The 24,371-nt window shown below is 43.0% G+C and overlaps 2 protein-coding genes across 5 annotated transcripts in view; one reads left to right on the top strand and one right to left on the bottom strand.

Moving 5' to 3' along the window:
- The window catches only part of CDH20 (cadherin 20), a 184,447-nt gene extending 170,414 nt beyond the window's left edge, over nucleotides 1-14,033 (top strand). For all 3 annotated transcript variants that reach the window (XM_019729299.3, XM_019729300.3, XM_088798025.1), the window contains exons 10-12: nucleotides 4,008-4,125; nucleotides 8,381-8,632; nucleotides 12,460-14,033. In XM_019729299.3, coding sequence (XP_019584858.3) covers nucleotides 4,008-4,125; nucleotides 8,381-8,632; nucleotides 12,460-12,965 — 876 coding nt within the window. In that variant the 3' untranslated portion in view covers nucleotides 12,966-14,033. The remainder of the gene's footprint in view (nucleotides 1-4,007; nucleotides 4,126-8,380; nucleotides 8,633-12,459) is intronic.
- Nucleotides 1-24,371, bottom strand: part of LOC109446175 (uncharacterized) — a 797,309-nt gene that overhangs the window by 616,280 nt on the left and 156,658 nt on the right. The gene's annotated exons all lie outside the window — the stretch shown is intronic.

Below are 24,371 nucleotides of genomic sequence, written 5' to 3' on the forward strand. Positions count from 1 at the left end.
CTCCATTACATTTTATGATCTAAAGAATGCTTTGCTGATGGTCTGATTCACGGTCCAGCCTTTAGTCAGGTATGTACCCACCTTGTGACTGAACTGCATAGAACCAATTGTCGTAACATGTGCTCTGGGCCCTGGAGAGACCATGGTGATCAGAAGAAAGAAGTAGCTTCACTTTTCCTCATTTCACCACTAATCCATGAAAATATTTACAGTAGGGACAGTTTATTTTTCATATCTTCCCATTTCCCTTTCTTAACTTCTGGCAACAGGTACCTTGTTAAGGGACTTCCTGCCTGATTCTCAGGACGCTTCGTTACCTAGAATTACCTGTCCCCTCTCCTCCCTCAATCGAAACACCCATTTTCTTAGTGCTGCTCATGTCAGGGAAGTTTGGAGAGGAAAGGAACCTGAAAGAACACATTTCTACTTATTTGAAATAACTTTAGTTCCATAATCTTCAGGAATATATTTGCATATTTTGTAAAGTCTGTTTTTAAACCTAGATGAATATTTAGTTGATGAAACGCTAAGTGCTGTAACTGAGAAACATCCGGAATCCCACTTGGAGTGGCCATACATTAATGCACATTTCGGGCAGTCACCCACCCTGCACCCACCCTTCCATACCTGGTTATAGGTTCTCCCCGCTTTGGCTCCTGCTTTTGTAAGACGCTTTCCTCCTCGACCTATAACCCAACAGATTCCCTAACAGCCCTAAGTTATCCCCCCGGAGTACATTCTGTGGTCCTATGGATGCTGGCTGGGGGGGAGGGAGGCAGTGCAAACGGGTCAGAATCGTTTTTAATGTGAAAGGTACGAGTTTGTGACACGCCTATCTACATGGCAAAGACTCGTGCTTCGGCAATTCAGGCCTCCCACCTGCAATGCAGCTTTTGCTTTCACTTCTCACTCACCTGCAATGTCACCTCCAGCATCCTGCTGCTCAGAGAGACTGAGTCTGTACAATCTCAACTTGTATTAGCTTCCTGAGCTCACCCAAGATTGACTCAACACATCTTTACCGTTATAATAGGTCAGGTCAAAAAGTGATTCCCAACCCCCAGGGGGAAAAAAAATGTGTCCTGTAGTGATATTGATCTAAATTATCGTATCCACTGATTCTTCACACTCCGGACCAAGAATTTTACACCCCCAAAAAATCTTTTCAACAAGTCTAGGATAATTCTACTTCCACATCTATTGAATTTCTAGTGTAGTAAGACCTGGACTATTGCACAGCTAATAAAAGTTACAATGAAGACTTTATTGCATAAGAAATGATCCGTGTTATTGTAAGTAAAGAAAGGAGGTATAAAACTACATGTACATGCTTGCAGTTACGTAAAATTATGTCTGTGTGTGACACAGACTGGCAGACAGGTTGCAAAAATAGCAATAGTTACTATATCAAGGTAGCTGAGTTTTGAGTGAAGGCGTTGGACCTTTATTCTAATAATTTTTGTTTTACATTATGACAATTTATATTACATGTAATACAAAAAATTTTGTTTTGTATTATGTAAGATTGTGTTATAATATGACAAATATATAATACTTTCTATGACAATATGAAAGAGGCTAATTTTTATCTATAATATAAAGACAGTGATAAGTAGCACATTAACCAAACTCCCTCTCTCCCCCAAAATTAAACATTTCCTTTCTTAAAGGGCTTCAGAATAGGAGAACTTGCATTCTGATAGCTCAATGGCACTTTAACTGCTGTTCTTGTTTCTGGAGCACACAAATACATCTTTTAATGGTCTATTATACAGTCCTTTGAAGCACAGTTTATCTGTGACTTAAAATTTAAGTCATGAGCCACAAGTCTGTCATATGTGTCATCATTAGCCCAAGATACTAAAAATCCTACCCTTTGATTTTGGCTCTGGGACATGTTTTGAAGATTTTCAGAAGCACGCAGCTCAGTAGGAACGTCTGGTATATAAACAATCAGGCTTCCGTGGGTTAGACTTGTTGGACACTCGTGAGCAGCCATGAAGGAAGCCCATAAAGAAATCAGACGACATACTTGGTGAAGGCTGAGGGAAGAATGAAAACTGTTAAACAGAAAACGGCGTGGCAAGTGGGGCCGAGGATGAAATCTGGCCTGACAGGCGAGTGGGCCGCAATGCTCCCGCCTCATTCAGCCAGACAGTGTCTTTGCTCACTTGTCTGTAAAGCCCTGCGCCCCAGTCCTACTCCTCAGGCCAACCTCAGGCCCCACCTCACCAATACATATACGATTTCAGAGGTCGGATGCTCTGAAATGATCTTCCAACTGTGTTTGCCAAATTGTACGTAATCACCTGTTTACTTGTATAACGTGCTTCAAGAAGGATGTCCTTATACGTTTGGCACCACAGGCAAAATGGAAGGTACAGGATTTGTCTTGGCAGGGATGGGGCAGTAGGGTGACCCTCAGGTATGAGCAGCACTAACGCCAGGCTAGACTGTGGGGAAGGTCACCCTCCGTGGCTTTTCCTGACCCCTCTCCTTGATTACAGCAGCATCCCCCCAACTTTTTGTCTCAACAGAGGCCAGGTGGGTTCTCCAGGAGGCATGTTCTGAGATGTTCTGAGATGGTGCTCCTTAGGGGTGCCCTTGGGGCCAATGCCTGTGGAGCGGAAGGACTTTTGCAGAGCTGGGCAAAAGGAGAAGTCCTGCTGCAGTGCGGACCCACGGACAGCATGGGGGACTTCGCACTGCGCTAGAACTAGACTTGTCCCGAGCTGAGATGGGATGGCCACGCCTGGGTACCATTGCATCAGTCACTGATGTGGGCTTCCCTGGAAGGCTCTGGTGACTGTAGGTGGGTGGCTCTCGGCCACTGAGGCAACTCCTGAAGAGACCGACAGGTGAAGGCTGGGGCATCCAGTCCTTCACTGACGGGGGAGCTGAGCAACAGAGGGTTAACCAGAAGGCCCCCTGCTGGAGCTTCCCACTCTGTCATTTCATCTCCAGGGTACTGCGAGGGTCGTATTACCTCCCTCAACTTACAGATGAAGAAATAAAGACTAAGCAAGCCCACTTGGACGCCCCAGCTGACCTCTGATGTCCCAGTTTCTACCCTGGCAGAAACACAGCTGCTTTTAAATAGCGGGAATGCTGTGTCTCCAGGGCCAGGCCCACACGGGGTGGGAGGAGGCTGAGCTATTGGTTGATGGAGAAGCAAACACACGAAGCAGACTACCCATGCAATGCTTTTCCTATATTATCCCCGGCCCTCCCCAGTCAGCCTGCGGATGGTTCAACTATGTATTTCACACTGCTTTTTTGGTAGCGTTGCCATCATGGTCTTCGTAACCACAAGGCAACTTACTACTTTGAAAAGCACTGTGGAAAGGGCGGTTTTGGCCCAAGAGCTCCAGACGACGCCAAGCCACTTCTCCCTCCCCTCGGCCCCAAGCTTTGCTTCTGACTCTAATCTGCTCTATACATCCCATCCTGGGGTCTTCTTGTCTAGCGCCCCCTTCCTGCCAACAAATAGTAACTTCCGCGTGACCCATTTTCTCACATCTATTTTCCATTAACCTGACACAGCCAATGTTTATGTGTCTGTGTATTCCCTTCTAGGTACTGGTCATTGTTACGTAGGACCTCTCAAAGGTAACAATTTGACCGTGAACTAGTAACCCCAAAGTGGGGTCAATGAGATGCAGTGGAAGGACGACAAACCGGGAGACAAGCAGGACCCTTTAGCATCCCCCAGTTCATTTACTCCGAGTCGTCCATTTAGACTGTCGGAAAATGGCCGGCCTTGGTGTGAGAATGTTATGCCGAGGCCTAACCTCTGAGGTATTTAGGTACCATTCACCCCGTGCCTGTGAATGTACTCAGGCCCAACAAGAAAGCAAAGCTAAACCCTGACTTGTGTGATGGCGTGAAGCTTAAGTTTCAGGATATCCTTCTCATCAGATAAAATCATCTGCTATTGGATGTCAGGGTTTGGGCCCTGAAGCTGCTGCTTTTGGCTCAACTCACCTGATTTGCTGTCCTTCCCTCAGCTGATCCAGACAGTGAGCGCGGTGGACCAGGACGATCCACACCACGGTCAGCACGTCTACTACAGCTTGGCTCCTGAGGCGGCGAACAACCCCAACTTCACCGTCAGGGACAACCAAGGTAATCAGGCGGATAGTTGGCGACAGGTGCTTTTCCACAGCATGGGCTGGCTCCTCGGGGTGACACCACGCCCCCCCGTCAAAGGCCGCCTGCTCTTTCACAGCAGGTAAGACATTAGTGCTGAGTTTTGTTTCAGAACATAAAGACTAAGAATGTCCTCCGCTGATTCTGCAACTTTGACTCAGTCCGTTCACGACGTCTGAGTGCTGACTCTGCCCCAGACACTGTGAGGCACACAGGACACAAGCCTCCTTCCTCCCCATGGACAGCAGCCATGTCAGCATGTTCTGTGACGATGGGAAGAATCTGAGAAGGATCACAGAAACTGAACCAGATAAAGACCTGAGGGAACATATCTAAGCAAGGATCACAGCGGGAAACAGCGAAAGGCTCCCAGAACGAAACAGAGGCACAGGCTAAGTAATAGAGACAACAAAGGGCAAATATGGGATCGCAAAGAGTAGTTTGGGCACTGAAACAACCTTATTACTTTAGAATGATTTAGAAAGACACAGCCGGGGCTTCCCTATTCCAGAAACTGGTCCCCACTACAGCTCTGCAGAAATGGAATTCTAGACACTCTTCTCCAATAAGCACCAGATCAGCTAAGGGTTTTATAGATCTAGTACACTCTCCATTGCGCACAGATGGGAAAAAGAGGAACTTCTGTCCTCTAGCCAGACAATTTTCAAAGAAAGATCAGAACAAGTGAAAAAATAACTTAAATACATCAAGTGAACCTGTCGCTAACTCTGCTGCCAACTAGCTCTCTGACCTTGATGAGGAAGGTCATCACGTCTCTGGGCTGCAGGAGGCTCATTTTTATTCCAGTTCTAAAACAGTAATTGGCATTTACAACAATCTAAACATAGGATAACAAAAAGTCATGATTAGGCATGCCCGGTCTTAGTCTCAAACATCAACTATTTGAGACTTAAAATATTAATTCCACCCCACGTGACATTCTGCTATTAAAAGTTGAGAATATCAAACCTGTGTTCTCCTAAAAGGAAAGCATTCTTCCAAGTCATCGCTTTAACTTTCTGCATGTTATCATAAAATCACTATGAAAATTCCAGAAAGGAGGGTAGTACAAATTATAATAGAACTAGTACAATTAAATATTCGGATTTTTTTCATTGGGTCAAATTTTGAACTGTTCATTTATCTGCTTTACAGGGAAACTTCCTGCAAAAAAATGGTTTCAGCCCCCTCAGGCTTGGTTTTACAATGGAAAACCTGGGGAAAGAAATAACACATTATGCTGTTTTCAAATTTTCTGCTGTGTCACTCTTCCTTCACACTGGTATTTGTCAGAGTCAACACAGAAAGAATATGCAGCAAAACGGTGTAATTTCTTAAAGATGATTTTGGGTACCAATTCCTGGAGCCAGTACCTTAAAAAGATGGGCCACCGGAACATGATGACTATAAAAAGAAATGACTCATCTCTCAAAAGGTTTTCCAAAATGGGAACCAGCACATCTTCAATTAAAAAAACAAACTCTTAATTTTTTCACAACAATTTATCCCATTGAGTATCCTTTACTTGAGGCTCATTTTTAAAAATGACTAATATCTGATATGGCAGATCTACTGTCAAGCCCCCAATTCCCATGACCACAACATGACATCCTTTTATGAACACAACAGAGCACTATTTCAAATAAAGCGTTCCTTACTTTTTTTTTACTCCCCAAAGCATTATGAAAAGTATTGTATGTGTCTATGGCACTTCACAGTTTCAAACGCTTTGCTCTATTTGATGTTTATTATAGTACTATAAGGCTTTAAGGAAGTTATTAACCCCTCTGATTCTCATTATCTCATTTGGTAGATAAGGGAGAAAAAAGCAAATGGCCAAAAATCAGAGAGTGAGTAAACATTAAGATTGGGACTAAAGTTGGGTGTTGGGTCCTGTTTTAGACACACACACACACCTTTGTGTCACATTAGAAACAAATACTTTTCCTAAATGGGTTGCTAAAGCCCGAGTTATCATAGTCAACAAAAATTCTACAAGGGGTTACTATATGCCAGACCCCTTCTAAGACTGACTCAGAAATGTGATACTCTGATATTTTTCTTTAATCTTAAGTAATTCTGAGATCAAGAAACATATGGTGTGTAGTAGGCACCATGTAACACGCTTATAGAATTCAGCTCTGGTCAAACTTTCTAAAAGTCTTATGCTCTAGCCTCAATTAAACTGAAAAATAAAAAAGATTTCTGTTTCGGAAAAACTTGGTTTCTGAAAAGACCAAATTAAAACTGTGAAGTAGAGTTAACAGTACTTAGCTTTTAAATCTGGAAAACAGAAAAGTGTGTAGGTTGTATGGTAGATGGAAATATGAATATAATCCTCAAGTTGCCAACCAACTGCTATCTTTCTCCACTGAGAAGGAAGGAAGAGGAAAGGCCTGTACCAAAACAGGAAGACATTTCAATTAGCTGAATAATTTTCCACAGTTAATGTCATAAACTAAATCAGCAGCTACAGAGCACAATGGAAGGAGTGTAAATTTGCAGTCAGAGAGACCAGAGTTCAAATCCCAGCTCTGGTACTAAATTAGTGACTTGGAACAAATTATATCATCTCTCTCGGCCTTAACTCTTATTATAAAAGGGTGAGGTCAGCACTCTCTCTCCAAATTGTTGTGAAGGTTAAATGAGATACCGCATGTAAAGTCGAATTACCTGGCACATAAGTATTCAGTGAACAACTACTACCATGAAAAAGCAGGGAGAGAAGGTAGAAACCCCAATTAAGAGGTAATATATTAGTCAGAGCAGGCTAGGTTATGCTGCAGGAACAAATGACACCAAAAGCTCAGTGGCTTAACGTAACCAAAATTAATTTCCTTCTCACATAAAACCAATCTGGGGTCTGAATGTCCATGTGTAGCTGAATATCCCAGGCTGCCTGGGTCTCCATCTCAAACATTCTTTCATAACACCACACCAAGGCAGGAGCACGCAGAAGCACATACCAACTATTACATGTTTCTGCCTGGAAGTGACATGAATGACTTTTGCTCATTTTTCATCATCTAAAGCAAAGCATATAGACACGCCCAAATTCAAACGAGTAGAAAAATATAATCCTTTCTTATGTCCAAGCAGAGAAGGAGAATCAGAAATACTGATGTTGATATTAATAATGTTTACTCTGGTTAGGCTCTCAGAGTTTTTTGTTAAGTTCTAGACTCTTCCCTGTGACCTGTGACACACATCCATGTTGATATTAGCTTTGCCAGTCACTGCTTGTATGTCCTACCACAGCTCTCAAAGTTTTCCTCTGCTGAAAATGATCTGAGCTTTGCAAAACAATGTACATGATTTATCATTCAAACCCACTCAAGGAAACTTGAGAACATAAGATTCAAAAATTAAAAGATCCCAAAACATTACATTAGGCAAATATAGTATAAACACACATACACACCACACACCACCTTTGTGGAAACGCATCAAATAATTTCCCTAATCCCCTTTAAAACTGGAAGAAAAAGAAAAACAAACTCGTAGGTACTGCTGATCAGGAATGAATTTTCCCAAAATTCCTATTAACTGCTTCACCTTAGACCACCAAGGAGGGGAAATAACAGGGTATGTCACATGATCAGGGGATTTCAACTAAGCTTCTGCTAAATGAGCAGGTTCTTCAGAAAGTCACAGGAGGAACTGGTGACTGCATTTCAGAGGCATAAAAGAAAAGCGCACAAGATGTGAATTCCAGCCAAAGTGGCAAAAATAAGTAATGTGCCACAGCCCGGCGGGCTCCGCAGCATTCTTTTCCTGGAGGCACAAAGCAGCACCAAGCCTTGCAAAGCTGCTGAGCTGGAACAAACAGGGACCACAAGTCCCTGGCGATTGTTCATTTCTGTCAAGCTCTCCCAGGGACATTTCAGTTAGATCTGAAGTCTGACAGTTCGCCCTGGGCATTTTATGTCACCAAGGGTAAGAAATAATCTCAAAAAGGGTTTCTCTCCTAGGCCTCAGGGTTTTGCCTAGAAGCAAGCAAAAAAATCTTGGCTTCTGCATCCAAATGCTGATCCAGGCAAACCTGACAGTGGCTGTGGCTGAAGGCTGCCGGAACGTTCGACTCTCCTTCTCTCTCTTTCCCACAGCTCGGTCCGCCCCCTTGCACTCCTCAATCCAGGAGACTAATTCACTTGCTGGTTCTTCCATTTTCCTCCTTCCCTCTCTTGTGTCCTCTTCCCTGTTTCAATCCTGGAATTCCTGTCTTCTCCAGATAACACGGCCCGGGTCCTCACAAGGAGGTCTGGCTTCCGGCAGCAGGAGCAGAGTGTCTTCTACCTGCCCATCCTGATATCGGACAACGGGCAGCCGGTGCTGAGCAGCACGGGCACGCTGACCATCCAGGTGTGCAGCTGCGACGACAGCGGCCACGTCCTGTCCTGCAGCCCCGAGGCCTACATGCTCCCAGTCAGTCTGAGCAGGGGCGCCCTCATCGCCATCCTGGCCTGCACCTTTGTCCTCCTGGGTGAGTGCACAGCTCCCTTCTTTTCCGGGGGGGGTGGGAGTCTGACTTCGCTATCAGTCCGTGATTACCCTAACACAGCTGTTCAGGCCTGGTTTTCCACACTGTGCTGATTAAAAAGGTGGTAGAGTAAGGTTGAGAAAAAAGCAAAGAGATTGGAGACAGTCTTTTCCTAGGGGCCAGGGATTTATTTATCAAGCATCTAATACGAGCCAGGGCACCATTCTAGGTGCCGGGATTAACAAAACAGACATGCCCCAGCCTTCACAGCGCTGACTTCAGAACAAAGCAGTTCACTTTGCCATCACAGAACCAAAATGACAATTTGGGACGTTGTCAGGATATGATGATCGTCACTTCGTCTAACCCCTTCATTTCAGATAAATACCAGCTAAATCACAAAGAGGCAGTGACAGGCCCACGGCCAAATGTCACAGACAGAGGCAGGACTGAATGCAAGCAGGCCCTACACTGCATCCCTGTACCTGAGCATCACGGCCCATCTCTGACATGCTCATCCCAGATTCTGGAGGTGGTGTTACAGAGAAGGGAGAGGGACAGCGTCTCCTGAGGAGACAGGAGACGGGCAGGTGCCATTTTAAACAGGGTGGTCAAGAACGCCCTCACTGATAAGACTTTTGAGCAGAGATCTGAAAGCAGTGACGAAGAGAAATCACATGGTTATCTGGAAAATAAGCTGTTTGGGGCATCAGCTCCCTTCCTCAGCACTGTGTCCATCTAATGAAGAGCAGGTGGCCTTTCTCTCTGGTGGTGAAATTTAAAAATCTGTTGACAGGCCAGTGGGAGAGCACTGGTGGAGTATGGGATCCTTTCTCCCACATCTCAAGGCATCCCGCTCCCTTGGACACAAGGCCTATCGTGTCATTCTTTTTGAACTCTACACTCAAAAACAAGCAATAAAACACCTAAACCATCTCTTGAACCCAAGAAAATATTTGCACATATACCCCAACTCTTCTGATTGAATTCATGCACAGCATACACATTTTGCTTAGAGAAAAGCAGACTTAGTGGAGTGTAATTATTTAATATGAAAGCTATCCTAGCATTCTCTGAGAGAAAAGAGTAAAGCACAAGGGATTTAAATTAGAAGACACGCAGATAGTCACATACCCCCTTGATTCCAGGTTTATCTCGACACCAGGAGACTTAGACCAAAGAGAGAAGGTCCTGACTGCAAAGTGTTAGCACTTGATTGAATTGTAGGTGGGTCTGTAGAATATGCTTCTCAAAAAGGAAAACTTTAAATACAATATGTGGTTTAATTTTGTTTTAGTTCTGTGCTACCGGGAGAGAGAACATAAATAAGTAACCTTTCTGAGTCCTTGGATCCCAGGATCCCAGAGAATCGCTGTTCCTGGTGCTTGGCAGTCCTGACAAATAAAACCTTCCTGCGATTCCCTGAGTGTCCATAAGGTGGCATTGGGAGTCCTGGAGTACACAACAGGGTAACCTGCAGGAGACCTTTGATGAAACTTGCTCTGAGCAGAAATTTCCAGGATGTCCTTAGTTCTATCTTTGGAAAATGTTCCCCCAGCCACAAAAAGTAGAGGTGCCATCATTAAAGAAAGACTGATTTAAAGAGACTGGCACAGAGAGGCTCTCAAGGTGGAAGCGTGTGCAAGGGACAATTTACCTCGTGCCTCCCAAACCCATTATGTCTTGTCTTTTGAATCATACAGAATAAGTACTTTTCAGAAGCTAAACAGAACAGAGTAGTCATAAAATCCTCATAGTTTGAGGAACTTTTACTTCTAAGAATGCATATCCCACATTAAAGATGATTCATAAAACGAAGGAAGATTAAATTGCAGGTGGTTTATCAAAATACATGTTGTGGACAACTAAATAAACATACGAATTTTGATTTTGCAGGATATTTTTTTCACATCTCAAGTATGTATCTAGTTCCTAGAAAATCTCACAGGCCCTATACGCCGTGCCTATAGTACCTAAAGAATAAACAGCCCTAGAACCGATTCTGTTCTGTTACAGAAGCCTTTCAGCTAAATAGTCAAAAGACAAGACTACAACCATTTTTTTTCCCCAAATCCGGTTTTGCAATACTTGTTATTTATATCAGATTACCTAGAAAATAAGATACGTAGCAATCTTTATTTTTCAAGAGATGGACCATGAACTGCCTAATTCATCACCATCAGAATACCCAAAGACTTTCCCAATTTTGCTTCCTGGTATTTTCTAAAATACCACTCCCGTGTCACCCGTGTGAAGGTTTTCCCAAGCCCCTAGGAAGATTAACCAGCCCTGCCCCTGCATTCTCTTCAAAACACTTGTAACCCTACGACGGACAGTCCTGTCACTGCCTGACTCGCACTGATCATCAGTGTCTATAATCTCCTTGGACTGCAAGCTTCTAAGAGCAGAAATCATATTCAATGTTTCCCCATGGATTAGCACAGTGCCTAAAAAATATCTGAGTTTAGCAACTGTTTACTGAACCCCACAAACATAGCATGTTCACTTACAATCCCTTTTCGCCAACCTGCATCCATCCAATCACACCCCAGCCTCCGACACCCAGCTCAAGCCTCCACTTCCTTAGAAGCCTGTTAGTCCATTGCCCAGAAATCCCAGTCCTGCAATCCATGAGCCATTTTTTTAAACATAGAGGAAATATACAAGAATATATTATTGTTTCCTGTGTGTGCGTTTTGTCACGGAGGCTATTTGGGAAAATATTAGGTATCACCATCATTAATTGCAATTTACAAAACGCGCACTCTACATCCAAATTTTAAAAGTCATTATGGTGAGTTTTTTAAGTCTGTCCATTATCTTACTGGGCATATGACTATACTCGTTTTTATCCCCCATGGATAAACTGGGGTCTTATTTTGCAGCGTTGTCAAGTTATCACTGTTCACCAGCTGAAACAACGCACACCAGAAAAATAATCGATAGCAATTCTACAGCTAAAACCCCCACACACTTCCTGGAAAACATTTTCAGGCACAGATAAATAGTCCAATGGGATTATCTCCACCTCTCCTTTAAGCCTCAGTGAACACATTCTAGGGGGAAAAAATACGTTTGTTGGGATAAAATTTTATCCAAACCTGCAAGGGCACATCTAACAATGTGGCGTTTCTTTGCTAACAATAAATTACATAAAATGTCACTGCTCATTCCCTCCTTTCCATGAACATCATTGGATCCAGAAAGTCGCAACCATCTCTCTAACTAAAGAAAGGCTTTTCTGATTAATTGAGTTTATTCCACAACAGTGGTCACATACGCTCTCTTATCTTCTGGAGGAGGTATTAAAAGACTAAGACTTTGGCTGATACTTAACGTATGAGTCTATATGCATTAATATATATTTACAGAGTGGAATACTTACCACTTACATTATAAGATTTCCACATTATAATAAGAGAATGTCTACTCATCCTTCAATAGTCAGGAGACATGATCTTTTCCTTAGTATAGACTCCACTGCAGGCCGCAGTGCTTTGTCAGTGGGATCTGATGTTGGGTGACTGGGTGCAGGCACCCACACTCGATCTCAAAGCGTCACGTCGATGCAAAGAGACTTCATGTGCAACTTCCTCTAAGCGAACCCCCTTGGAGACAATATAGGGTTTCCTTTGCCTACAAACTCACTCCGAGAGGGCAGAAGGAGGGGGGACGCGGGAGGCAGACCCTGGGGTTTAAAACACACAAACGCTGCCTCTGCGCTCACCACTCAGAAACCCCTGCCACACCTGCGGTCAATGAGACCATGTCACGTCACGGCACACACATGGGATCTCTTCGGTAAATGTCCCGTCCTCTCTTTCTGGCAGTGCTGGTGCTGCTCATTTTGTCCCTGAGGCGACACCGGAAACAGCCGTACATCATCGACGACGAGGAGAACATCCACGAGAACATCGTGCGCTACGACGACGAGGGCGGCGGCGAGGAGGACACCGAGGCCTTCGACATCGCGGCCATGTGGAACCCGCGGGAGGCGCAGGTGGCGGGCGCCCCCAAGTCGCGGCAGGACATGCTGCCGGAAATTGAGAGCCTGTCCCGCTACGTGCCTCAGACCTGCGCCGTGAGCAGCACGGTCCACAGCTACGTGCTGGCCAAGCTCTACGAGGCCGACATGGACCTGTGGGCCCCGCCCTTCGACTCCCTCCAGACCTACATGTTCGAGGGGGACGGCTCGGTGGCCGGCTCGCTGAGCTCCCTGCAGTCCGCCACGTCAGACTCGGAGCAGAGCTTCGACTTCCTGACGGACTGGGGGCCCCGCTTCCGGAAGCTGGCCGAGCTCTACGGGGCGGCGGAGGGGCCCGCGCCCCTGTGGTGACGGAAGCCGGGAGGCAGGTGCGCGGCCAAACCCAGACGTTCCGGGCGGTGCTTCGCGGATGAGGTGCCAGCGGCCATCGAGCAATACTGGGCTGGAGAGTGAGCATGGGGTGAGCAGGCAAAGAAAGAGAGCTCTCTCTCTCTGGATCAGCTTTACTACTTGGTTCGATTAAGTACATAAAAGGAAACGCAAGAAGGGGGCAGAATCTTCAATCATCTCTTTTACTTTTTAATTTTTGTGACACTGTATTCAAAGGCTGGGAGTCCAAGGTTAAGGATGGGAAGCTTCCCTTTGCTTTGCCTTTCACCAAGGCCTCTGTCGCTTTTCCACCACAGAGAGGCTCTGATCTTAAATACAAAGGTGGCTAATGAAAGCCGACAGAAAGTGCTCCTCTCACATCCTTTTTATTTTATGTTATTCTCCAGTTAAGAGTTTTGCTGACTCGTCAAGCCACACAAACCAACCCACACTAAAAGAACACTGGGAAAAAAATGTTACGAGGTGAATTGCTGTCCCAGGATGGATGGAATTTCTTTTAACCCTTTGGAGACAAGGTTAAGGCAAATTGGCCTTGCATGGGGTGGGAGGGGTGGGAGAAGGAAGAGGCACTGACTTTGCGCTCAAGTTTAATGGCGGAACCAAGGGTTGTTGGCATTAAAAATGCAACTCCATGGAGTTAGAGTACTTTTGTTATCTCAGCTCTTTCACTGTGCCCCGGCAAAATCGTTCAGAACAAAACCAGAACATCTGCCTCTTTTGCACTGTAGATGTCTCTTCCATGTGCCAAATGTGAAGATTAGATGCTACAAATGAAAGCCAAATAAAAAGAAGTCTCTGATAAAAGCATGGGTTAGAGGGCTTTCCTAATCTGTGTGAGGTCAATCCAAGGGATGTTTACATACTGTAGATAACCTACTTGAACAAAAATCAGTATTATAGAGAATAAATGGATGTAAGAAAATTACATGTATAAGTTTTGTATATTTGTTAATAATTTTGGTAATAAATATGATGTACTGCATCTCAGTACCTTAGCACTTCTTTTAATAAAAGTGAAATAGAAGGGAATGTCTGTTGCCAATTTGTTTAATTGCTGAGCAGCTAAAAGGTGGCGTGGTGAGCCTAACCCAGCCTCAGGTTCTTGGGACTGGGGCTGATTCATAAGGCAAAGCCAACCGCAGAGAAGGATGAGGCTGTGCATGCTCTTTCAGTCACTGAGCAGATGAACGCTATGGTTCAAACTGTTAAGCTTTTCAGGAACGTTCTTTATTCCCCCATCTCTGAAAAGACCAAAAGATGGTGTGAGAACATCATCCGATATAGTGGTGAATTTTGCCCATATTTTTCACTTTGTGAGAAGTTTTTACACATAGCCACCAAGGAGGCAGGCCACTGTGCTACTTTCATCTCTGTTCTATGGGTAAATCAAAGAGTATGTACAAACAACTATGTATAAATATACACCAAACACGTACAGCTCATCAACACTGGATGAGTTCACAGAAGGCTGGGACCACATTTTATTCATCTTTCCTTTCCCCACAGTAGCTAACATAGTCCTTTGCATATGGTAGGTGCTTAATAAGTGCACAATGGGTACATGGTGAAAGGGATCTCTTTCTTGGCATCCTATTCTAAAAGATATTTTACACAATTGTCCTTACAACTGAGGACAAATTGTGAATGAAATCGTTTTCTGTGTGTCTCCGTTATAGCAGTGATTCTCAAATGTTAATGTGTGTCAGAATCACCTAGAACTCTTGTTAAACAATAGCTTGTTGGGCCTTCCCCACCGAGTTTCTAATTCAGTTGATCTGGGGCCATTTGCATTTCTAACAAGTTTCTGGGTGATACTGATGCTGCTGGTGTAGGGACCACACTTTGAGAACTCCTGGTGTAGAGTCTCTCTCTCTCTCTCTCTCTCAAACATACAAAGCTTAGATTATCAGCCCTTTTGCACTGGGACCCACCACATCCATAGAGTGGTGTTATGAATCTCTTTTCCAATACAAACAATTTGGCAGAAATATGTGAGAAGGGTGATGATGGTCTGGGAGCCAGGAGGACGTGCTTTATGCCTTTTACAGTGACAGCCTGGCAAATTCTCATCTTCAGCGTTTAGCAGCTCTGACACAACCTCTTTAAGGGTAAGGTGTGATGTAAAAATAAACTTAGCAAAGAAAAAGCATGAACGTGAATCCAAATTAGGCTCTAAAAAAATAAGTTATTTGAATATGGGCAGATTAACCCCTATTACATTCTGTCACTAGGCCTGAGGATAATTTTGTGACTATTTCACTTGTGTTGCATGTGTTAAAAACTAGAAACAGCTGTTATCCTAACCACAGGGGGTTATCATGCCCCACATCCTGCAAGTGTAGTACCCATGATGCTAGGCAAGGAAGTGATTAAACAGAACTGCCTGCAGCTTCTGGTCCCTGGGAGGATGTCTAATGGTGTGATACAGGAAGTGTGAGAGAAACACAGAATAGGAGATCCATTTTAGCTCATATTCTGAGGTGAAAGAGACTCTTCCCTCCAAATGAGTTTTAAATTCCTTTTGCATTGCCACAGTTTACCACAAATGCCATTCCCTCTGAAAACACCATCCCCACCAGACAGAATGAAGAGAGCGTGATCAGGTTAGGCAAGAGAGCTGTAAAATTATTCAGCCATTTCTTTGTTAACAGGTAAAGCAGCTAGTCTACAATTTACGTGTTGGAGGGAAACAGGAGCATCTGCAGAAATCAATTAAGACTGTCTGAAACTGTATTCTCAACAAGAACTAAGCAAAGATAAAAATTAGCAATGAATTTCCTGAAGCAGAAAAGCAGACTATCCCAACATGGCAGATAGCAAAGGCAAATCGGAATGGTTCACACAAAGAATCTGTAAATCCTGAAAACAAAACTCAAACAAGCCAAAATCAGTGCAAGCACATTGATTAAGGGTAGTTACTAGTTCATTCATGACCCAGAACTAGACCTTGATGTCAGAATTCACAGTACATTCTTTACAGTGCTGGGATTATATGAACAATCAGATGTACTTTACAAGTAGTTTTTTTTTTGCAGATGGACTCATTCCCAAATTTATTTGTCATCTCCATAATAGTTAAGGAACTTTCAAGATATCTGTATGGATAAAAACTTGGATTTGGGAAACCTCTGTTTGATTCTAAGGATCAAGATTCTGATATAGGGAGTGGACAAAATTAGATCAAGGAATCCCTTTTTTAAAGTGATCTACTAAAAAGACATACGCGTGTCTGTCGCTTGTGATTCAGCTTGTGCAAAAACCAGGAGTATTAATTTATAGTATGTGCCGTTAACCACAACATTAACCCAAAACACAATTTTTCTCAAGTCTTTCTTCCTGGGACAGGAAGCCGGCAAATCTTGCCCATGGGTTAGACCACACTCTTGGTTTTATAAGGACTGTCAGGTGACTGATGATGAGGGAGTTTCTACTTCCATTTTAATACTTTAGTTACTGTAGTCACCTTCCTGGTACCCATGATGACAAGGGCTACGTCTCATCCCAGAAAACCTTAGACCACTTCGCCAAGAATATTCACTCCCAAAAGCCAGTAAAACGACCTATAAAGCTTTAATTTTTCAAGAGGCGGGATCCTTGCTTTTCTTTTACTATTTCTATTTCTTCCTCTTTCTCCCTATTACCTGTTTTGTTACCATTGCTACATAAAAAGTCACTTCAAACTTAGTGGTGTAAAAGGACAACCATTTTGTTGTGCTCATAGATTCTGTGGGTTGAAAATGCAGGAAGGATATCTCAGTGACACCTCTCTGCGCCCTGAAGTCAGAACCTTAGCTGGGCCAATTCAAAGGGTGACTCATCCAAAGCCTTGCTCACTCATAGGTCTGGTGGCTGATGCTGGCTATCATGAAGGCCTCAGATGGAACTGTCAACAAGACCTCCTCATGACTGCTCGGGCTTCCTCACATCATGGGAGCTGGGTTCCAGGAATGAACCTCACAAGAAAACCAGGCAGAAGCTGAATCACCTTTTATAACTTCAGAAGTTACATAACCTTACTTCCACAGTGGTCACAAGCCTCGCCATATTAAAGATAAGGAAACTTATCTTTAATATGACGAACTTATCTTTAATATTACTCCACTTCTTGATGGGAAGAGTGTCAGAGCTACATTGTAAGAAATAATGTGCCCGTTGTTGGAAAGTACAATCAGCTTCACCATCTGTCCCTGTTTTCTGCCCTGCCTCCTGCCTTTATTCCAGGAATCACTTTGGATCCATTCACTATTTCCTTTCTCTCTTCTACTCCTCCTCTCTATAGAATACATTCTCGTTTTATAGGTCTATTATTATTCCCTGAAATTCAGTGTTATCCCTATTACCCAGTACGTTGAGAAGTAAAGGAATATTTCATGAAAATACCTAGTAAAATATCTGACATAAAACAGTCATATATTTTTATTGAAGTATAATTAACATACAATTAACCACACATATTTAAAGTATACAATTTAATGTTTTGACATATGTACACAGCCGTGAAGTCATCACCACAATCAAAATAGTGACTATATCTGTCATCCCCAAAAGTTTTCCTGTACCCCTTTGTAACACCTCCCTCTTATCCCTGCTTGCCCACCCCCCAACTCCAAGCAAGCACGGATGTGCTTTCTACAGATTAATGTGCATTTTGTAGGGTTTTATATATATGAAATCATACAGCGTATATTTCTTGTACAGGTGGTGGATATCTGGCTTCTTTCACTCAGCATTATCTTGAGATTCATCCACGTCATTATGTGTATCAATAGTTCATGGTTTTTGTTGCTCACTAGTATTCCATTGTATAGATATGCTACAATTTGTGTATTCATTCATCTATTTGTCTGCTTGGGCTGCCGTAACTAAATACCATATACTGGGTGGCCTAAACAACAGAGATTTGCTCACAGTTCTGGAGGCTGGGGGTCCAAGATCAGGGTGCCAGCACGGTCAAGGTTCTGATGAGGACCCTCTTCCTGGTTTGTAGATAGCTGCCTTCTTGGTGTGTTCTCACGGGGGGGGGGGGGGGGGGGCGGAGAGCAAGTGAGCTTTCTAGTATCTCTTCTTATAAAGACACTAATCCTATCATGCTAGGGCCCCACACATATGACCTCATTTAACCTTAATTACTTTCTTACTCCAAATACAGTTCATTTTGAGGGTTAGGGCTTCATCATACGAATTTGAGGGAGATACAATTCAGTCCATGGCAATTCATATGTTGTTGAACATTTGGGTTGTTTGCAGCTGTGGGCTATTATAAATTGAGCTACGATGAACATTTATGTATGAGTCTTTGTGTGGACATATATTTTGTTTCCTCTTGGGTAAATACTTACGAGTGAAATGGCTGTAATCACATGGTAGAAAAGCGTGTTGTCTTTTCAACAGCCAAACTGCTTTCCAAAGACTTTTCACCATTTGACATTCCCACCAGCACTACATGAGAGTTCCAGTTCCTCCATATCTCACTGATCCTTGGTATGGTCAGTTTTGTTGTGGTTTTTTTTTTTGTTGTTGTTGTTGTTGTTTTCATTTTAGTCATTACAATATGAGTGTTACAGTATTTCAATGTGGTTGTACTTTGTAATACCCTAATGATGACTAATGTTGAGCATCTTTTCATGTGCATATTTTCTATCCATATATCTTCTTTAGTGGACTCTCCAGATGTATTTGCCCATTTTTAATTGAGTTATTTGTATTCTTATTTTTGAATTTTGAGTTTTATTTTCATTTTCTAGATACAAGTCCTTCATCGGGTATGTGCTTTGCAAAAATTTTCTCCCAGCCTCTGATTTGTCTTTTCATTCTCTTAACAGTGTATTTTGAAGGTAGGAGTTTTTTATTTTGATGAAATCCAATTCATCAATTTGTTCTCTCAGAGATTCTGCGTTTGGTGTCATTTCTAAGAAATCTTTGCCAATTCAAGGTCACAAAGATTTTCTTCCACGTTTTCTTCTAAAACCTTTCTGATTTTAAGTTTTACATTTAGATCTATAATGCATTTTAAGGCTTTTATTATTATTATCATTATTATTATTGTTATTATTTATTTATTTATTCATTTTTATAAACTATTAGTTGTGAATTGAGGCTCCTTTTTCTTTTCTGTTTCTCTTTCTTTTTCTTTTTTTTTTTTTTTTTGGCCTATGGATAGCCAATGTTCTAGTACCATTCATTGGAAAAGGTGATCCTTTTTTTTTATCTTTGAGCCTTGTTGTGAGTTGAATTGTGTCTTCCAAAAAGATATATTCAGGTCCTAACCGTAGTACCTGTGAATGCAACCTTAGGTGGAAATAGGGTCTTTTTGAATGTAATCAAGTTGAGATGAGATCATAGTGGATTAGGGTGGATCCTAATGCAATGATTGGCGTCCTTATAAGAAGAGAGAAATCTGGACACAAAAACAGAGACACACAGGGAGAACGCCATGTGGCAATGAGGCAGAGATTAAAGTGATGCATTTATACGCCAAGGAGCATCAAGGATGGCTGGCAACCACCAGAAGCTGGGAAAGAGGCCGGGAACAAATCCTCCCTCAAAGCCTCTAGAAGGAACCCTGCCCGCACCTTGATTTCAGACTTCTAGTCTCCAGCATTGTGAGAAAATAAATTTCTGTTGCTTTAAACCACCCACTTTGTGGTAATTTGCTATGGCAATCCTAGGAAACCAATACAAACCTTCCACAGTCCAGTTTTAAAGATCTATTTTAACATTAAAAAAAAAAACAACAACTATGAATCCTTTCTATGGCTGTCACTTTGGCTGGATCTACAATACACACTCCCGTTTACTAATTAATTAATTAACTAACTAACTAACTAATTAATTAGTGTGCTCATTTTTGTGGGATTCTTTATTTTATTTTGACTCAGCCATTTCACATGTTTTGAGTGTATGGAGAGGGCCTCGGAAGATGCCCTGTTGTCTGGCAGGTGGCAGGCAGCAACAGTCCTCTCCCGCTGACTTGGCAGGCTATGAGCAGCTCTCACAGCTCCAGGCAGGGGGTAGGGAAGAATGAATCACCAGATGGCTGAGAAGAGACGCTTCCATTCATATGACCCCATTGCTGTGGGCGGTGCAGGGAGGGTACTGAGAATGGAGAAAGGTATGTGCTTGTTGAAAACAGCACTAAGTCATTGGTCCTAAGGCACCACAGCAAAAGGACCACATTCAGAGAGGTGCCTGACACTCTGCTGCCATATGGAGTGGAGGTACCATGCCGGTGAAGTCCCCCTTTCTGTAGGTGAATTAACCTTCAAAGAACAAGAGACCTTTTGTCTCTTGTACTTGACATTCCCCGGCTGCCCCAGGATCTTGACACAGTCCTCTCTGTCTCCCTGCCAGGCCCATATGCAGTGAAATTCCCTTATTCTAATTGCTATTCTTCCCTGGCCTACTGAGGGGCACTAACTGTCTGACCTGGTACTCACTTCCAGGATTAGCCTCATCAACCTACATTTTTATATTTGCCAATGACTTCTTGGGACTTGACTGTTGGACTGCATGATGGTGAGGGATGAGATTCTCAAATGAGGGGCATTAGCTGAGGATGAATGTTAATTACACCCAAGAGGGAACATAGGGCCTGATCACACGCTCCAGGCTGGCATCGCTGTAGCTGAGCTACAGACTGTAGGAAAGGGAAAGGAGGAGCAAACTGCCAACTATGCACCACCTACCATGTGCAGACACTGCTAGGCGCCTTCATGCCAACCATTTCACACACGTTGAAACATGCAAAGCACAGACCTAAAACCAGCAAAAGACAGCTGTATGCGAAATACTCACCTCAGATGTTGGTGTCACTGGCTCCTCTGGAAATCATAACATACAAAGAGCTCTGCACACATTCTGAACCATTCTTCAGTGTTGCTATCCCGTCTACACCTTAAGCCCTGGAGGTTCAAAGCTGGCCTTCACAGTGCGTAGTAAAACCTAGTAAGGACAGCTCACATGAGTCATCCAAGACATACTGAGTAATTGTGTTTTCAAAGTGCCAGTCTTCTGTTCTGTCCGGAAATCCTAATTTCACTATATGTGCAAGGATTTTGTGAAACTAGGTGTCACTGGCTAGAATTTCATTATCAGAGACCTTACATAACCCAGGTTAATCTCCTCTCAAAGGACCAGGAGGCTATTTCTGGAGGACGCTGGCATGCTGCCATATTTACAATGTGCCCCTTACCTCCAAACTGGGTAGAAATCCTCTGTAAACTCGAGGCCACTTACCACATCCAGACGCCCACATAAATCTAAGCATATGCCATGTACACTGCAGGCACACTCAGAAAACCGATTATTTATGGGACTTGGCAGAGAAGTCTTTATCAGGGCTTTTAGGCACAGTCTCTGTGACAGCACCCACTGTGACAGAGAGCAGGTAAAGTGAAAAATCATATATCCAACTTGGAAGGTCAATTCCTGCTCATATTTCTAATTATTAAGTACACCATTATCGAGAGCCTCGCCATAGCATCATTTCCTACTGTGACGGTAGACTATTCGTTATTCCAAGTTGTTCTTTTGTTGCAGATGTATAACAGCACAAGTAGAAATTGCTCGAGTGCAATCCCTTTATTTTGATGAAAAAAAAAACACAAAATTTTAGGCTTACTAAGATGGAGGCTAGTGCTTATTTCTCCTCTTCTCCTCTCAATGCCACTCTCACGGTTAGAGTGCATTAGTAAGTATTGAGGTTCCCTTAAAATAGAACTTGATTAGGGATCATCCTTTAGCATCGCCTTAATTGGTTTGTTTCCCTCCTGGCGAAATACTTGCCTATGAAGGAAAAGAAAATAATGGGACCCTCCCATTTTATCTCACAGACAAAAACACAAAGACACTTGAGGTTGCAGAAATAGGAACTCACAAAATAGAAGAAGACTCTATAGGCTCCTTCTAGCCAAAGATAGACTAGATTAAAAAATGCCACCATGGCAGAAATGTGACCATCTAAATGACAGTCACATCCATTGTACTACTTAACTCTCCTTGGCCAAGTTTTCCAATAAGGCCTAACTGAATAAACTAGATAAATAGCAAGCTTAAGTAGATAGATTATGTTTATACTCTCTATATTAACTAGCACACTGAGGAACCTAAATTAGTAAATACCAATTATAAGACTATTCAAAGGAGGACCATATATCCTTTGTCCTTCTCTAAGTCTTTGCTGATAAACAGCATTATCACACATAGCCATGTTCTAAGAGTTTGTTCAGCATTATATTCGGTTGTTTGGCCAAAGTTCCATGCTACATGTCAGAATTCTCCCTCTCAAACTGAAAAGAATTGTGAGGTCCACGTGTAGGAACTCTGGAGCTGAAGAAATCCTCGTCTCCATATGGGAGACATTGAGGCCGTTCACAAATGTGCCGGCTCTCTTCCTCTCGGGAGCACAGTAGGACTGCTCTTCTCCACCTTGTTATAGTTAGACCTGCTTCTGTGACTGCACGGAGCTAATGAAACCGCAGCAGGAGCCTTAACAGCCAACGCAGGATTTGCCAAGTCCCCAGCCCCTGCTACAGTGATGTTTAAAGTCTGTGCCAAGAGGGCGCCTCTGTCTGCTTAGGTCTCTGAGTGTCTGTAGTAAGTAGGGTCCTCCTGCTGGCTTGCAGCCTGGGCTAGAGATGAGAGCGGACATGCAACAGACATCAACTGTGTAGCGTTAAGCCATTGAGATGTTGGGGTTGCTTATTACTGCAGTATAACTTAGCCTACCCTGACTAGTACAACAAAAACGAGCTTCCCTTAAGGAGAGAAACTAACCAACTGGGATGAACAGAATGATGACTACTGACGCTTCATCAAAAACACACTTTTCATAAGTCAGACAGAGAAAGACAAATACCACATGATCTCACTTATATGTGGGATCTAAAGAAAAGAATAAGTGAATGAACTAATCAGAAAGAGTTTCAGAGACATAGAGGAAAAACTGAGGGTTGCTAGATGGGAGGGCAGGTGGGGATAAGGGGGAAGGTGAGGGGATTAGAAAGCACAGTCAGTAACCACAAGATGGCCATGGGGATACGAAAGTCAATTTGGGGAACGTAATCAATAGTGTTTAAAGATTGTGTAGGGTATCCAATGGACACTTGTCTTGTTAGGGAGACCACCTCAGGGATGGTGTAGATGCCTGATCACTGCACTGTACACCTGAAGCTGAAGCTGAACAATAATGAATGTCAACTACAAGTTTATATATTATGTATATAGTTACAAGAAGTGGAATACAGCATTATGACTGTAGACAGTGGAAATATAATGGCTGCGTGCGATGTCAGAGGGGTAGTGGATGGGGGGAGGGGAGTTGACACAGTGTGAGAGATATAAATGATAAACGTCTAACTATTACATTGTTTTGTGCACCTAAAACTAATTTAAAAAGTATACTTCTCCCAGTTTTGTTTTGTTTTTTACATAACAAGACCAATTCACCTTCTTCCATTTCTCCTCAAAATTAAATGGCACACACTTCTGAGATTACAGACATAAAGTGGCACGGTGCCTGAATGGACAGGCACACAGGAATAAGGCCACATGACGATGGATGCAGATTGGAGTTATGCAACTGCAAGCCAAGGAACACCAAGGAAGCTAGAAGAGAAGCATGAATAGATGTTCTCTCTGAGGCCCAAGAAGGAATCAACCCCACTGATACCTTGACTTTGGACTTCTGGTCTCTAGAACTAGGAGAATAAATTTCTGTGTTTTGTTTTGTTTTGTTTTGTTTTGTTTTGTTTTTTGGGCACTTTCAGTTGTGGGCACTTTGTTACAGCAGCACTAGGAAACAAATACAGTGACTTTTACCTGCATTTTCTACCACACCTCAGCCAGTTGGGCATTTTTACAATGAGTCTTTACATGACGGTCCTGCACATCCCTGCATTTTAAACCTTAATGATTTTTAGGTCTCTTCCTGAAGTGAGTAAAATAGGGTATGGGACCTAAGTGCTTCTTTCTCCAAATAAACTCCATCCAGATCAGAAGAAGGTCTTGTTCGTCTTTTAATCTTACCTCTGCCCAAACCTTCTCAGAGCGGAGCACACTACCTGGCCCACAGCAGGGCCTCCAAAATATTTGTTAAGAATATTATAGAACAAACATTGGATATTACTCCTATTCTTTCTGCACCTGTCATCACATCACACACAAAACAGTGATTTAGGACAAGTGGCTCATTAAGTCTGTTAGTATTGGCTCCCTTCATGGCCAATTACCAAACAAGAAACTGGGTTTCTTTTGTCGCCACTCTAAATTAGTCCATCCATATATGGGTGCCAGCTATTCCATGGTCTATTAATGCCGTTCCCATCCATGATTACCTCAGGGCAAGCAAAGGAACAGCCCGTCACCAGA

The sequence above is a fragment of the Rhinolophus sinicus genome, chromosome 4 (assembly GCF_057876585.1).
Source record: "Rhinolophus sinicus isolate RSI-liver-muscle chromosome 4, RSI-T2T, whole genome shotgun sequence".
Taxonomy (NCBI): domain Eukaryota; kingdom Metazoa; phylum Chordata; class Mammalia; order Chiroptera; family Rhinolophidae; genus Rhinolophus; species Rhinolophus sinicus.